This window comes from Rhipicephalus microplus, chromosome 3, assembly GCF_043290135.1.
Source record: "Rhipicephalus microplus isolate Deutch F79 chromosome 3, USDA_Rmic, whole genome shotgun sequence".
Taxonomy (NCBI): Eukaryota; Metazoa; Arthropoda; class Arachnida; order Ixodida; family Ixodidae; genus Rhipicephalus; species Rhipicephalus microplus.
In genome coordinates, this window is record NC_134702.1 from 266,374,632 (window position 1) to 266,390,342 (window position 15,711).

At 46.2% G+C, this 15,711-nt stretch overlaps 1 protein-coding gene across 2 annotated transcripts in view; it reads right to left on the reverse strand.

Annotated features, from left to right (window-relative positions):
* The window catches only part of Ns3 (nucleostemin 3), a 262,076-nt gene that overhangs the window by 140,828 nt on the left and 105,537 nt on the right, over positions 1 to 15,711 (reverse strand). For both annotated transcript variants that reach the window (XM_037419646.2, XM_037419639.2), the window contains exon 6: positions 10,853 to 10,996. In XM_037419646.2, coding sequence (XP_037275543.2) covers positions 10,853 to 10,996 — 144 coding nt within the window. The remainder of the gene's footprint in view (positions 1 to 10,852; positions 10,997 to 15,711) is intronic.

The window sequence follows — 15,711 nt, forward strand, 5'->3', positions numbered from 1 at the left end:
TCCTCTTTTAACTATTTTAGAGTGCGCAGAATCATACGACAACAGCCCCTTTTCACTCGAGGATGGTAATACCAACAACAGTGCTCGCTGTCCCACAGTAACTTGAGGTCTGAAAATTGTAGAGAAGTCTCTGTGGGTACCTCGGTAGTGAACCTAAGCCCGGGACCATAATCTTTAAAAATCCAAAGCACATCTATCATCCATGGCCAACCAGGATCGAGAAAGATGCCTGCTAGATGGTATGGACTGCATCACCAGAGATACAGCCCAAGTTCCAGAAAATAGCCATAGCAGAAGACTGAATAGTGTGGTATTTTTTTTCAAGAAGCAGAATTTGATGTTAGTGCAAGCCGACAAGGAGGGCGGTTTTGTTGTTTTGCCTCAGGGTTTATATAATGAGAGGGTGCTCAGCGCTGTAGACAAGAATTCTTTTGCCTGTTAAAGAGTGCTGTACGCCTGAAATCAGAATTCACTACATTCTGCAGAGAAGTAGGACTACCTACGCTAGCTAGGAAGCTAGCAAGGAGCAAAAGCATTAACTTGAATGTCTTTTTTTCCGCCAAAACCCACAAACTGAACATACCTTTCAGAACCATTGTTAGTGAAAATGGTTCATGGTAAGGCAACGTTAGTAAATTCCTTTCAAGCAAACTAAAGACACTTTATGTCAGTGATCCTTTCTGCACCAAAAGCTCTAGTAATGTCGGTGCTTTCATACAGACTGACCAGCAGATTTCCTTTGCTTTTTCAGTAGATGTTGAAGACATGTTCTATTCTGTTCCTCACTATAAGCTTTCGACCTCAGTGCGAAAGTGCATAGAAGATGATGGTAATGTTTCTTTTATGAACAGTGCGGGCGTGTTCGTTGAGAACATTTCAGTGCTTTCCGAATTTTATCTTAACGTCACTTTTATTACTTTTGACGACAAGCCATATCTATAATGACAAAGAATCTGTATAGGATCCTGTGTCGCCCCAGTTCTCTGTGATATTTTTTTTTAGCTGATGTAGATAGGCCGTTGGATAACTTTTTAAGTGGGGGGAAGGTTTTAGAGATTTTTATGTATGTTCACGATTGTTTAATTATTTTAGACAAACGGGTGCCCTATACACCCCCTAATTACTTTTTAGACTTTCAAAAGGATGGTTCTACCTCGATGAATGTGTGTGCCAAAGAGCTTCATATTGTTACAAATAAATATAGCACCTGGTACTATATAAACTCTTTATCTAGGGCGAACTTGTGCCCGTAAACTCAAAGCTAAAAATGGTCAGCCAAAAAAATGTCTCTGCTCGCTGACTCCAACTTCGTCGGTCTCTTCCTCTGCCCCTCGAGTCACGTGCCGGTTCCATGGCGTAGCATCGTGGCGCGTGCAGGACAGCGTTCCATGGCGCGGCTTTCTTGCTACTTGCTTGACGGCTTTTACGAACGCGAATTGTGGTACGCGTCTCCTGCGATGGTCTAGCTGTGGCATTAGTCCCCCTCCTAGCACGCATCGCCCCGATGCGTAGAGCCGGCTGACAGTTTCTAAACAATAGGACTTGTCCTTGTGTTAGACGACGTGAGTCAGTTCACTTGTTCAGTTCCTGTCGTAGTTCGGTTTCATACGTACTACATGTACAACTTCCGGGAGATTTCTGCGTCGTGTTGTGCATACTTGACCTTCAGGGATCACTTCGTAGTTTAATGGGCCTAGCTGACGAAGAACCCTGTAAGGGCCGAAATAGTGCCGCATAAGCTTTTCTGATAGGCCACGTGCACGTGCAGGCGTCCAGACCCACACTTGGTCTCCAGGGGAGTACTGAACGTCCCTTCGTCTTAGATTGTAGCGGTGCGCGTCAACGTCCTGCTGTTGGATGATGCGGTTCCGTGCTAGTTGTCGCGCCTCTTCTGCTCTTTCTACATATTCGCTTATGTCAGGGTCCTCTTAATTGGTGCTGTTGACAGGCAGCATCGCGTCTAATGTCATTATTACTGTCCGACCATAAACAAGTTGAAATGCGTGAAGTGGGTTGTCTCTTGTACTGCGGTATTGTATGCAAATGTAGCATACAGTAGTATGGTATCCCAAGTCCGATGCTCGACGTCCACATACATCGCGATCATGTCAGTAAGCGTCCTGTTCAGCCTTTCAGTTAACCTGTTAGTTTGCGGATGGTATGCGGTAGTTCTTCTGTGGTCGGTGTGCGTTAGTTTCATGACCGACTGTACTAGCCTGGCAGTGAACGCAGTTCCTTTGTCAGTTATAAGAACTTTAGGTGCGCCATGTCGCAGCACTATCTGGGTCACAAAAAACTGAGCCACTTCATTTGCCGTTCCTTTTGTGAGAGATGACGTCTCGGCATACCAAGTCATGTAGTCGGTTGCTACAACTATCCAGCGCTTCCCAAACGATGACATAGGAAATGGTCCTAGTAAATCCATTCCGACCTGCTCAAACGGGACTTTCGGTGGCTCTATCGGTTTCAAAAGACCTGCTGGTTTTAGGGGTGGTACTTTGCGTCTTTGGCATTCTCGACATGGTCTTATGTAATGCTGTACTGAATCCATCAATTTTGGCCAGTAATATCTCCGGCGGATTCTTGCCAAAGTCCTACTAATGCCCAGGTGACCTGCCGATGGGTCATCATGACACGCTTCTAAAATTTCCGCTCGCAGTGATGATGGTATCAGCAGTAGGAACGTTTTACCGGTGTGTTGAAAGTTTCTCTTGTAGAGAACGTTGTTGCGGAGGACGTAGGAACGTAGTCCACGGACGAAAACTCGCAGTACTTCGACTTGCTGCCCCTCTAAGTACTGAATGAGCAGAAGTAATTCTGGGTCCATTCGTTGATCATGAGCCATCTCCGACACATTCACAGCTCCAAGAAATGCGGAGTCTTGTTCATGCTCAGGAGACGAGTTCTGGATTGGTGCTCCTGACAAGCAATCCGCGTCATTGTGCTTGTGGCCAGACTTGTAGACTACGATGATGTCATATTCTTGTAGACGCAGGCTTTATCTAGCAAGTCTTCCGGAAGGATCCTTGAGGTTCACAAGCCAGCACAATGAATGATGGTCACTGATGGCTCGGAATGGTCTACCGTATAAATATGGACGGAACTTACTGATGGCCCAAATAACTGCGAGACATTCCTTTTCCGTAGCTGAATAATTATACTCAGCTTTCGACAGAGTGCGGCTTGCATAAGCAATAACTTTTTCTTCCCCGTTCTGCCATTGAACAAGAATGGCACCGAGGCCAACGTTGCTGGCGTCCGTATGAATGTCTGTTTTGGCATCTTCGTCAAAATGAGCGAGTATGGGAGGTGACTGCAAACGCCGTCGTAACTCAAAGAAGGCGTCTTCTTGCTCTTGGTTCCAGATGAATGGCACACCTTCCTTCGAAAGCCGTGTCAGTGGTTCCGCAATCTTGGAGAAATTTTCAACGAAGCGCCTATAGTAGGCACAAAGCCCCAGGAAACGTCGCATAGCTTTCTTGTCTCTTGGCCTTGGAAAATTTTCAACCGCAGTGATCTTATCCGGATCTGGACGGACACCGTGAGAACTGACAATGTGCCCAAGGAACCGAAGCTCCCGGAACCCAACCCAAAGTGGCACTTTTCGGGTTTGATCGTAAGTGCAGCCATACGAATAGCGCCCAGTACCGTTCTCAATCTCTGTACGTGCTGCTCGAACGTAGTGGAAAAAATTACTACGTCATCCAGATAGACAAGACATGACTGCCATTTGAGGACGGAGAGCACAATGTCCATCATCCTCTGGAAGGTAGCGGGAGCAGAACACAAACCAAATGGGAGTACTTTGAACTCGTAGAGTCCGTCGGGTGTCACAAACGCCATCTTTTCACGATCTCGTTCGTCGACTTCTATTTGCCAGTACCCGCTCTTTAGATCCAACGATGAAGAAAAGTGAGCATTGCGCAGTTTATCCAACGTATCGTCGACTCGTGGGAGTGGGTACACGTCTCGCTTCGTGACGAGGTTGAGTTTTCTGTAATCAACACAGAACCCCATGGTGTTGTCCTTCTTCACCAGTACTACCGGCGATGCCCATGGGCTTTTGGAGGGCTGTATGACATTGTCGTCGAGCATCTCCTGTACTTGTTTTTTATCGCCTCCCTTTCTTTTGGAGCTACTCGGTATGGATGCTGACATTCTGGTCTAACATGCCCTTCGATTACAATGCGGTGCTTTGCTACAGGCGTACGTCCGACTTTCGAAGAAGAGGAAAAACACTCTGCGAATTCCTTGATCAACTCCACAATCTGGTCTTTCTGCAGAGATGAAATCTCTCGGTCAATATCTATTTTCTCGAGGACACTGTCCACTGTTGAGGGCGTTGTAGGTATTTTTTCTATGGTGCAAACATCTGAGACTTGTATGTAGTCATGAAGTGATGCTATGGCTGCTCCCTTCGCCACATGCTGTACCTCGTTGGTAAAGTTAGTCAATAGCACATCAGTATATCCGTTCCGCAGGTTCACTAGACCTCTCGCCACGCGTATCCCCTTTGTGAGCAGCAGTTCGATATTTCCATCAGCTAGTCCGACATATTCACGAAAAACATCGCTTTTCACAAAAACTGTCTTGCTGCTACGTGGCGGCACCGTCACACCTTCATCCACAATACGAAGAGACGAAACAATTGGTTGCTCCGCATAACACACGGCAACAGCGTTCTCTGTAGAGAAAGAAACTTGGGATTTCTGCAAGTCGATGATCGCACTGTTTGCTTGCAGAAAGTCCATGCCCAGAATTGCCTCACGGGAACATTCAGGGAGAACAATAAAACTGCTGACGTACACATGGCCTCTTATTCCCACTCTCGCTGTGCACAATCCTACGGGGCTGACTAAATGCCCGCCGGCGGTGCGTATCTGCGGTCCGGTCCAATGAGTGAGCACTTTCTTCAGCTTCTTTGCGAGCATGTTACTTATTACTGAGTAGTCTGCACCTGTGTCTATTAACGCCATGGTTTCGACGTCGTCTATTCTTACTTGTAGCTCGGATGTCACGTCACCATTACTGCGCTTGTCCGTCGTTGTGTCAGTGTCGTCGTCTGATCCGGTTAGCGATGGAGGGTTTTCAGTTTTTTGAAAATCAGCGGCCCTGCCTCCACAGGTCGCTGGTTCTAGTTTTCCCGTAGCGGGCCCAAGCCCGCTACTGGTGAACTATACCTCGGGAAAGTAGATGATGGGTGTGGACTTGGCGACCAATTGGGCATTGGTGCAATCGACCGCGATTCATGCCGCTGAGTGTTCGGATAGGCATAGCGCGAAGATAAATATTCTTCGATTTCGTAAGGGCGCTCACCGTTACGAGGGCAGGGTGCATTCACTGGGAAGCCACGTAGCCCGACCCGACGGTAGTGGCATGTCCGATAAAGATGACCTGCCTCCCCACAGTGGTAGCAGAGGGGCCGCCGGTCTGCCGTGCGCCATACATCACTTTTGCGGGGTCTCGCTTCTGGCATCGGCGGGGCGCAATGCGAGGAAAGGTCGGTGGCATAACGGGAGCTTGTGCAAAGCTCGGGCGTCTCATGTCTAGCCGTACGACTTGCGCGTACGACAGCTGTGGCTGATGTTCCGGTTGCGTGTGGTGTGGCACCTGAGGCTGCGATTGAATAATTGCTTGCCGCACTTCTTCTCGTACAACGTCCGCGATTGAGGGCATCGCTGGAGGACTTTGGAAGAGTTGCAGTTTCTGGAGCTCCTCCTTAACAATAGCCCTCACCATTTCCCGGAGGACGTCAACGTTGGTGGGGAGGGTTGTTGACTCCACCCTGACTGAAGAGACGCTGAAGTCTCTGTTGTACAGTCGCGCACGTTGTTGTAGTGTCCTTTCCATGGTCGTTGCCTCGGACCGGAACTCCGCCACAGTTTGCGGTGGATTACGCACCAGGCCTGCAAAAATTTCTTTCTTTACTCCGCGCATTAGGTGCCGCAACTTCGTCTCCTCGACCATGTTTAGGTCGGCTCGGCAGAAGAGCCGTGACATGTCTTCTATGTACATGGCCACGCTCTCGTTATTCCGTTGGTTCTTCGCCTGAAGAGCAGCCTCTGCCTTCTCTTTGCGGTCCGTGTTGGGATAGGTTGCGATTAGCTCTCGTTGGAAGTCGTCCCACGACAGCAAGGATGCTTCGTGGTTCTCAAACCACGTACGTGCCGAATCTTGCAGGGCGACGTAAACGTAACGAAGTTTTCGGGCTTCGTCCCAACCATTCAAACGTGCAACGCGCTCGAAGCCTTCCAGCCAGTCCTCGGCGTCTTCAAAGGTCTCACCGTGGAAGACTTCTGGTGTACGTGGCGAATCCACAATGAGGTGAGATGGAGATGGCATCGACTGGGTGGCCATCGCAGTGACGCTTGTGCTTGAGGTCTCGACAGGTCTTGATGAGTCAATTAGGGGGCCAAACTCGGGCTGCTCACCACGTAGTCGGCGACTCGTGCGTTGGTGCACAGGTGTCCATTCTGCTGGCTCCGATCTTCTGGGATCTGGGCTTCTCTCCCTTGCCTGTGGTGGGCTTGGAAGCATACCCAGCACGTCCACCAGATTGTTACGAATAAATATAGCACCTGGTACTATATAAACTCTTTATTTAGGGCGAACTTGTGCCCGTAAACTCAAAGCTAAAAATTGTCAGCCAAAAAAATGTCTCTGCTCGCTGACTCCAACTTCGTCGGTCTCTTCCTCTGCCCCTCGAGTCACGTGCCGGTTCCATGGCGTAGCATCGTGGCGCGTGCAGGACAGCGTTCCATGGCGCGGCTTTCTTGCTACTTGCTTGACGGCTTTTACGAATGCGAATTGTGGTACACGTCTTCTGTGATGGTCGAGCTGTGGCAATATGAAGTTGAGCATTCTTATTGTGAAGATGTGCTTAGTGTTTTTAAAGGTTATGGACACGGACTTAGGTTCACTATCAAGGTACCCACAGAGACTTGTCCACAGTTTTTAGACCTCAAGCTACTGTGGGACAGTGAACACTTTTGTTGGTATTACGATCGAACACTTTTGTTGGTATTACGATCATCGAGTGAAAAAGGGGCTGTTGCCATATGATTCTGCACACTCAAAAATAGCTAAAAGAGGAATTGCTTCACTTTGCCTAGAATCCTCGTTGACTAAGCCGTGTTCACACCACATGCGTACTAGTTTTTATGATCAAATCAGCTGATTGACGGCAGCAGGCTTCCCTTCATCGGTCATAAACACGGTCATCGAGTCGCTACTGCAGAAGTTGAAACGTGGAACACAAAGGAATGAAGCTGCTTGGAATCCATCAGGTTTCAAGCGTCAAGTGATGCAGTACGTCCACAAGCTCTCCCATAATCTTAAGAAGGTCGCTGCTAGGCATGGTGTAGCTGCAGTCTTTGCTGCGCCACAAAAGCTTGCCAAATTGTGTCTGCACATTTGCAATGGCAAGAGATGTGATTGCCTTAAAAAACATGAGAACGCCTTCGTTAAATGTTCCATGGGAGTTGTATACTCCATTCTTTTATCCTGCTGTAACGTGCACATTGGCATTACCGAGAGATGCCTCAATTACTTGCTTAGGGAGCATGCGCTAAAGGTCAAGAAAAGCAAGGATAAGTACGCACATCTTGTGTCACATATTGCTGCTTGTGGGTGTGAACCACGATTCACAGATACGAGGGTTCTTGGAAGAAGCTTGAATTTATCTGCATGTTTGCCATTGGAAGCATATAGCGACAATCACTCGCTGTGCTGGCTTGCAGGCCTAAAGGACCCTTCTGGGCGACTTGCTAGATGGGTTGCAAGAATACGACATAACAATCGTATACAAGTCGGGTCGCAAGCACAGGGATGCTGATTGCCTGTCATGCGCACATCAGTGGAATCTGCACCTGTGGAAGATGGAGACGACTTTCCGTTTCTTAGAGCCGTCAGCAATGCAGACATGACTGAATATCAACGATCTGCCGTGCACCCAGCACCTCCATCAAAATTGTTACACACAATCCAAATGATGTAAGAATAACTGTTTATTGGGGCTAACTTGTGCCCGAAAAGTAAAGGAAAATGTAGCAACGTTTCTAACAGGCAATCAGCAAAAGGAATCAATCTCCGAGAAGCCCTCGAGCGATGCACCACTTCTTTTTCGTGAAAATCTCCTGCTGAGGAGGCGCGCGCCGTCACAGCCTTCTCTTGTTTCAACATCGGGCCGCTGATCTCTTGGGGGGCGCACAAACTAGCGCGCGTAGTTTGAATACTGCGTCTGTCTTGCGTCAATAATTTATTGAAAAAAAAAATGTAAGAATATCTGTGTCAGCGAGTTGTCTTTGGTGTTGCATCAACAGGAAATATCTTTTCTCGAGGCAAGAATTTAGTGATTTAGTGAGGCAGCTGGCCATGACGCCATATCATCAATGATATTTAAAGAAGAATATTGATGTTTTGTGTGGTCCCTTATGCCATATATTTATTCATGCATTTTCCTCTAAAACTTATCCTAGTATACTTAAGACCGCCAAAGTAATACCAGTGTACAAATCTGGTGATCGGAACTTTTCTGACAGCTACAGACCAATATCTGTTCTGAGTAGTATTAACACTACGCTTGAAAAACTAATTTTGTCGTAATTAATGCACCTCATAGGTGAACAGAATGTACTTTGTCCCCAGCAACACGACTTTGTTGCTAACAGGTCCACCTCAACTGCTGTTTCGATGCTTACGCAATATATTAATTCCGCACTACATGAAAACAACATAGCAATAGCAGTATCTTTAGACATACGAAAGGCATTTGATGCTATTAGTCCTTCTATTTTACTGGAAAAAAATGCATTCCTATGGGATAAAAGATAACTCACTTGATTTTTTTTTTTCTAGTTATTTATCGGCACGCAAACAAAAGGTAGTCATTGGTGACATCAAGACATCTTACGGTTATATTAAACGCGGGGTGCCACAGGGTTCAGTTTTGGGCCCTATACTGTTCTCTTTTTATATCAATGATGTCCCCCAATCCCTACAGAGGTCCAGGGCATTGATATACGCGGACGACACTGTTATAGTTTTCACAGGACACTCCTTAGCAGATCTACAAAATGACGCGCTGACCTATTTATCGAACATCTCGGAATGATTTGCCAAGAATCAGCCGATTGTTAGCTGTACTACAACAAACTACATGGTGTCCCACTCTTGTAGGAAACATGTCGACGCTGAATTTCTTAACCTAACAATAAACAACGCTCCTATTGAACAAGTTCCTTGTTTTAAATATTCAGGCGTCACTTCTGATAAGCATCTACACTGGCATGAGCAAGTACAAAGTGTGTGTGCAAATGTAGCTTATGGCTGCTATTCTCTGATAAAAGCTCGCTAATATTTTCCACAAGCTATACTTTGTACGCTCTACTTTTCATTGTGTCATTGTCACATAGGTTATTGTCTGGAATCATGGGGTGTGACGTACAACAGTTTTCTAAAACTCTTGAACGACTTCAAAAGCGCACACTGAAAATCATAAGCAAAGGTGAATCAGTATCTAATATTTTTCAATCACAACGCATTCACGCACTGAGAAAGGGCGGATGAGTTTTCTTCTTATCTGTCACAGCTTTTGTATTACCCACCATCATGTCCACATGCTCCATACGAAGCCATAATTTATTACACCCTTAGCTGGCTTCGGCAGCGCTCATCACGAGACACAAATTTGAAAATTGCAGTTGGCACATAGATCAGCGGGGTTCACAGCAGGTCCCGAATGTATTCACCAGAGCCTGGGTTGGCACCAAAATGCCTGATAAGTCTACTGGGAGGCATTGAAGCCATTTCAGACGTGGCTGTGGCGATTTGACTAGTTTAGCAGAATAAAACAGCATGAATTTGTTTTTGTTTTCTAGTGTCTGTATTTACGAACGTTTTCATCGTCTCTCGGAAGTCAGAAAAATCGGGCATTAACTGTACCCCACTAGAGTGTTTTAGATCCACCCGACAGTGAGATTTGACCGAGTTTGCCTTGCCTAAGCTCCCCTTCGTACACAGGTGCACCGCGATGTTGTGTTAACAGGGAGAACTTCAACCAGTTAGTTTCGTTTCCGAAAGTGAGCGCAGGTTGGACACAGACTCGGCAAACTTAAGGGAAAAGTAGCACAACATAGCAGGCAGAGGAATTTGATGCAGCCCGGTGCTCTTGGTACAGCCGTAGCATCACTGAGCTTGTTTTTTGTTTCATGAGGGCTTGCTTAACGATCAGACAGTTCAAGTCCATTGTTTTTTCAATACCATTTTGGGGCAGATTCAGAGCAGTAACTAACAAATATGACATTTTGCAGCAGTAAAAAGCAGCATTTCTTTTATAGAGCAGTTTGGAGCAGCAATACCATCACTGCAGTAATTAATCCCACGTAAAAATGTTATATATATGCCATTTCACTGGCAGAATGAGGAAGGCTCTCTAAGTGCAGTCTTGTAACTCTGTCGAAGAAAGATGCACCGCTGAAAACACCTAGCATCACTTTTGCATCAACAACAGAGTGTCTTAGTTTATTCCCAAATGTGTGCACATAACCGGAGACATACACATGAACGGCCAATTGACAGGTGCCCTCTATCTCACAGGGCATACACCAGCCACACTGCAACTGAATATTGCACTAGCCATGTCACTGCATTTGCATGTTTTCAGCAGCAAATGTTTTTACCGAACAACTTTTAAATAACAAAAACAAAAAAAAAAGTGTGCAATTAGGCTTAAACAAAGCTCCACAATATGCTGCTCCCATTGTCTGGACTCCCTGTAGACTTGCAAAGCATAAGCCGAATACCGGATACACAAGGAGAGCCGCGCCAGGTTGCTGTGCGGTCAGCCACTCACCGTTGAGGCCGTGTGAGCAAGTCAGCCTTGTTGAGGAGCAGCAGGCTGCATTTGCTGGCATTTGTCTCGGCCACATACTGCACCAGGTCTTGGCACAGGAACAGCAGGGGGTGCCGAGCATCCACTATCTGCACAACCACGTCACTGCCCAACCCCTGGCGCTTATTTCCATGAATGGGGGTACAAACACAGCATGCAGAGGAACGCCGCTTCATGCGGGGGTCATATAATCGAAAAACTGACAAGACTGGCGGGCACTACCCCAGGATACATTAAATTTTTTTTTTTTCCTTTTCAAATGACAGCCACACATTGTATTGCAGAAGGTTTGAACCTATTAAGATAAGACTTTCTGCAGATGGCTGTGTCCTTTATCATGTCATCTCTGACCTTAACAAGCAGAAAGTATGGCAAGGTAAACTGGTTGTCCTGGTTTCAGATTAATATCTCAATAAGTGTTCCGTATTTGCTGAGAAATTTTCAGTTTATTCATTTAAAAAAAAACACAAAGTTCGCAATTGAAAGCATGCAGAAGAGGATACCAAAGTCGGGCGGCTGCAGTGAGAACTTCGGTGAACAATAACAATTAAAGGATTAGTTATAACAGTATGTAATATTACACAACATAAGTGGAAGTGAACAGAGGAACTACCAGAAAACTACAACGAATAAGCAAAAGAAGAGAAAACACGCTCAATGCGATACAAGTACATAACAATCTGTTATACAAATGGAATAGGCAGGCCATAGATGAAAACCCAGCTTAAACCTTTACTGCCTAAATTATGAGACCGCTGAGCAAAATAAACGTTGTTTTCATTTTCCAGCTTTAAGTAGCAACCTTTAAATGATTCTGCAGTTAAATTATCTAAAATTCAACTTGAACGCATACTTTTGCGTATGTCACGAATTCTCCATATAAGTACCACCACAGCCACATACACCGAAGCGAGGACCTTGCAACAAAAAACGTACTTCAGATCTACGTAACATATTGTGTGCCACCTGTTGAGTAAGCTCACACCAAATAAAATTATTCAAGATAGAACTTTTGTCACCAAGGTGAAAAAAAACGAAGTGAGAGTTGTTGCACGCATTTCGCGCTCTCCTCCATGAGCTCCAAAACAATTGGTTCTAGCTTGAAATACCTTAGACGAGACTGCGCTAAATTTTTCATGCTGAAAGCTACCTCGTGCCCTGTGAGTACTTGGCAGCCGGCAATAAAGGTGGCACGCATACCGTGACTTACTTGAATTCATGACAATTGGCAGTGAAAAATTAAAATATTTAATTACTTACACTTTTATATTATAAATTAATATTGTTATCAGCCTAGTTATATAGGATGAAATTTTTAAGCTCATGTTTGAATGCATGTAACAATGACAATGACTTTAGTGAGTAGGGCAAGTAATTCTAAAATTTAATCACCGGAAAGAAGCATGCCATTTTGCAATAGTTGGTGTTGCATTTAGGTAAAAGAAAGTTGTGATTATGGGCGAACCTAGTGCTGTTGGTGTTAGTAAGTAATCTAGCATCGATTAAACACAAGCCGTTTGTTCATTTGTTTAAATAACATTACCATTAAGTGAAAATAAGACAAGCTACACACAGAAAGAACGCAGTTAGCCTGAAGGAGTGGGGTCGCACTGGAACAAAATGAACTCCTGGTAATAGTGGGAATGGCCTACATTAAAGTTAATTTAGACTCTGTAGCTTTTTTTTTTCTGGCTGAATAGGAAAAACAAAAGTTTAAGCTATGATGTGAAAATCTACCACACGTCAGCAAACACCGTAGCTGAGCTCACACTCTCCACAAGCCATGACAGCAGCTGGGAAGAGAACAAAACAGCGAGGCTTCATCTAGAATCCCCCCACATTCGTACAACAGAATACATGCTCAGTCCCAACTCAGGCAATCTGGCCCCAATATATGCTCGGTGCAACGGTTCTGGCGCCTGCTAATGAATCAGGACCAGCACACCTGTGAAATCATTGAATCCGCCCATATCGTGCAAGAAGGTTCATTATGCATTGTGGGGATCTGAGGCGCGCCCGCGACCATTTTGCGGGCATTCCGCCACACGGCCACACCCTTTTGCTTTTTCTGATTTGGTAACGGCACATGGCGATAGATGGCGCCACGTGCGGGCGCGGTATGTGTTACGTGCGCGTTGAGGGAGCTGGCTCTCTTCCGTGGTCGGCGCCCGGTAAGCACGTGTTTTCCTTCGTCCACGTCCCCTTTGGGAATCGCCGGACTGTAGCCGGCCTGGAGTGGCCTTTGGCACCTCGGCAGGCGTGTTTACTTGTGTGCTAGCTTCGGTATTGTACGCTAAGCCCACAGCGGTGCCTAGTGCTTGAAGTGGTCGTACCACACAGAGCCGCACTTGCCGTAGGCCCACGCGTACAAGGTTTGCCCTAACACTCTCGACCAGACCCAGTGGCCATCGTGAGAGTTCGCAGCATAGCCGCGAGGGACCGTTTCACGACCGGCGTGTCAAAGCTCGCCATTGCTAGCTGCGACGTGCTCGCGGTTTCCTTTTATTGTGAACATTCGTGTGCGGGTGCCCTTGCTCCCCGCATCCCGGGAGCGCATGTTGTACTGTTGTTCGGGGTGCCGCCAAAAGCAATAAAGTGTTGTGTATTTTGTATTTGAACACTGTCCGTTTTGCCGCGCCACGCTAAACGCCTTATCAGTTGAGCGCGCGCGGAGCGGTGCGCTACACGCGAGTAGGTGACGGAGCCACGACCATGTGGCTCGCTAAGCATGAACCCACGGTGATCATCCGCTACGGTAAGTAGCGGGGTCACCATAGCATCAGCATGGCATCTGTCTCTTTATCGAGGAAATTATTAAATTTTTTGGAAGAGCGCATGTATTCATCTCTAAAAAAAATCTTGTCATGCTTTATTATTCTTTTCATTTTTTTTTGTGTCTTTCTGTATACATTTTCTTTTCGTGCTGAATAAAAATTCAGCAGCTAGTGAGCGCTTGTCTGACTCTCCTCTTGCATTCCCGTGTTGAATTCCCACTGTTAGTCCTTCATAATACAAAACCAACCAGCACGAAGCATCACTACATTAAGGAAAATGAGAGAGGCCATAGAAAACTTTCTTCCAAAATGCATGCCCAGTTGGCACTTAGTACTTCTCACTCTTTCAGGGTCAAAGGCATAAATGCATGTCATGGCTTGGGTGTAAAAAATGCACTCCTTGGCATGTGCTGCCAGAATGCAAGAATACATAGATTTTCTTTCCTTGCGCCAATGTCTTCGTTTTTGTTTTCTTTTTTGTGTTTTACTACAGCAGTGTACTACCTAGTTTCCGTTTTACATTTTGCCTGGTTCCCACTTGTTGCATCCACAACACTGACGGCTTTCCAGATTCGAATCTTTTGCAAAGTGACTGACTAGCTACACTATTGTTCGCTGCTTACCGATACACGATTACGCATGAATGGCGCAGTGGTGCAACAGCGGAAATACCATTTGGATCAATTTTTGGAGCACCAAAGGCCACTTTTGGAGCAAGTTACAGAAAAAAACATCAGTTTTTTTTTTTAATCGCTATCTCCAATTTAGAGCAGTATAACAAGGAACGGTTAGTTTTTGAGAACAAAACTATGTGCAAACTATTCAACGACACCTAAATCATGCACAGTGCCCATCACCACTGCTATTTCAGAACAGCAGCATTTTGAACCATCTTGCAGTGCAAGCAATTATCTAATCCACATTAGCATTTGCAGTGCCTTTCGAATTGTTTGACAGACTGTGCAAGCTCAAATGTGGATCTATCAAGCTAGCGACCTTGAAATTTGGGAGGTTCGTGAAGCAGTAATGAGTGGGAAAGGGGGACGAATAACTGGCAGATGTTTTTGTTTATTGTTTTGGAGGGTTACAAAAATATCCGGTATGGCTACAAATGATTGACAGTGATTTTTCAGATGTCAGTGATCATACAACTATGTGGCCGATACATGCATGAGTAATTAAGGAACGAAATACACTGTGTTACATGAGTACATTAACGGATGGCCAGGCGGTAGTGACTACCGTGAACAGTAGGCCATCAGGCCCGCGAAGAACACGAGAACATGTAGAGCCCTTTGCCCAGAACGAACTATCTTTATTGTTTCCGAAACGGCCACCCCCCCGTTGTGCCAGGCTTGCACAGCTCAACACAACTATCAGCGCCGTGTGGGGGCGCTACATTTGAGCCAACATTGTAACACTCCTCCCCTTTTAGGAAGAAGACTACGGGGAGTACCTATTCACCGGTTTCCTAGTCCTTGTGCGACGTCGTAACTTCGGCGTGCTAGGCGTAGGCACGACAGAGTCATTGTTCACATGCACACCACTGTTGAGCGCAGTCCCGTCGCTCTCTGTGGCACAGCCACTCCCAGAAAAGCTAGTTCCACGTAGCTGTTCCTGATTAGGCACTTCTGGAACAGCTGGTGCATGAAGAAGCGGCGGCTCCAACTGTGGTGGAGCTGCTGCGATAGCAGTTTCAGGAGAGGTCAATGTTTCTGTCTGCACAAGGTGCAAGTGGTCGCTGTGTCGGTTTTCCAAGGTGGCATTCTCAAAACGGACACTGGCTGATGACGGAGTGACATCCATGACACTGGCAAGCACCCAGGGCGTACCCCTGTGAAAGTTTCACGCGTACACGTCATCACCTGGCTGCAGTGATGAAGCCTGCCGGGACCCTCTGTCAGCATACAACTTTTGCTTGAGTTGTTTTAGGAACACAGATGCCTGCAGGCTTGGACTGAGGACATTCAACGGAGTTTTGAACATTCTTCCTGTCAAGAGTTCACACGATGGCCGACCTGTCACTTCATGTGGTGTGGTCCGATA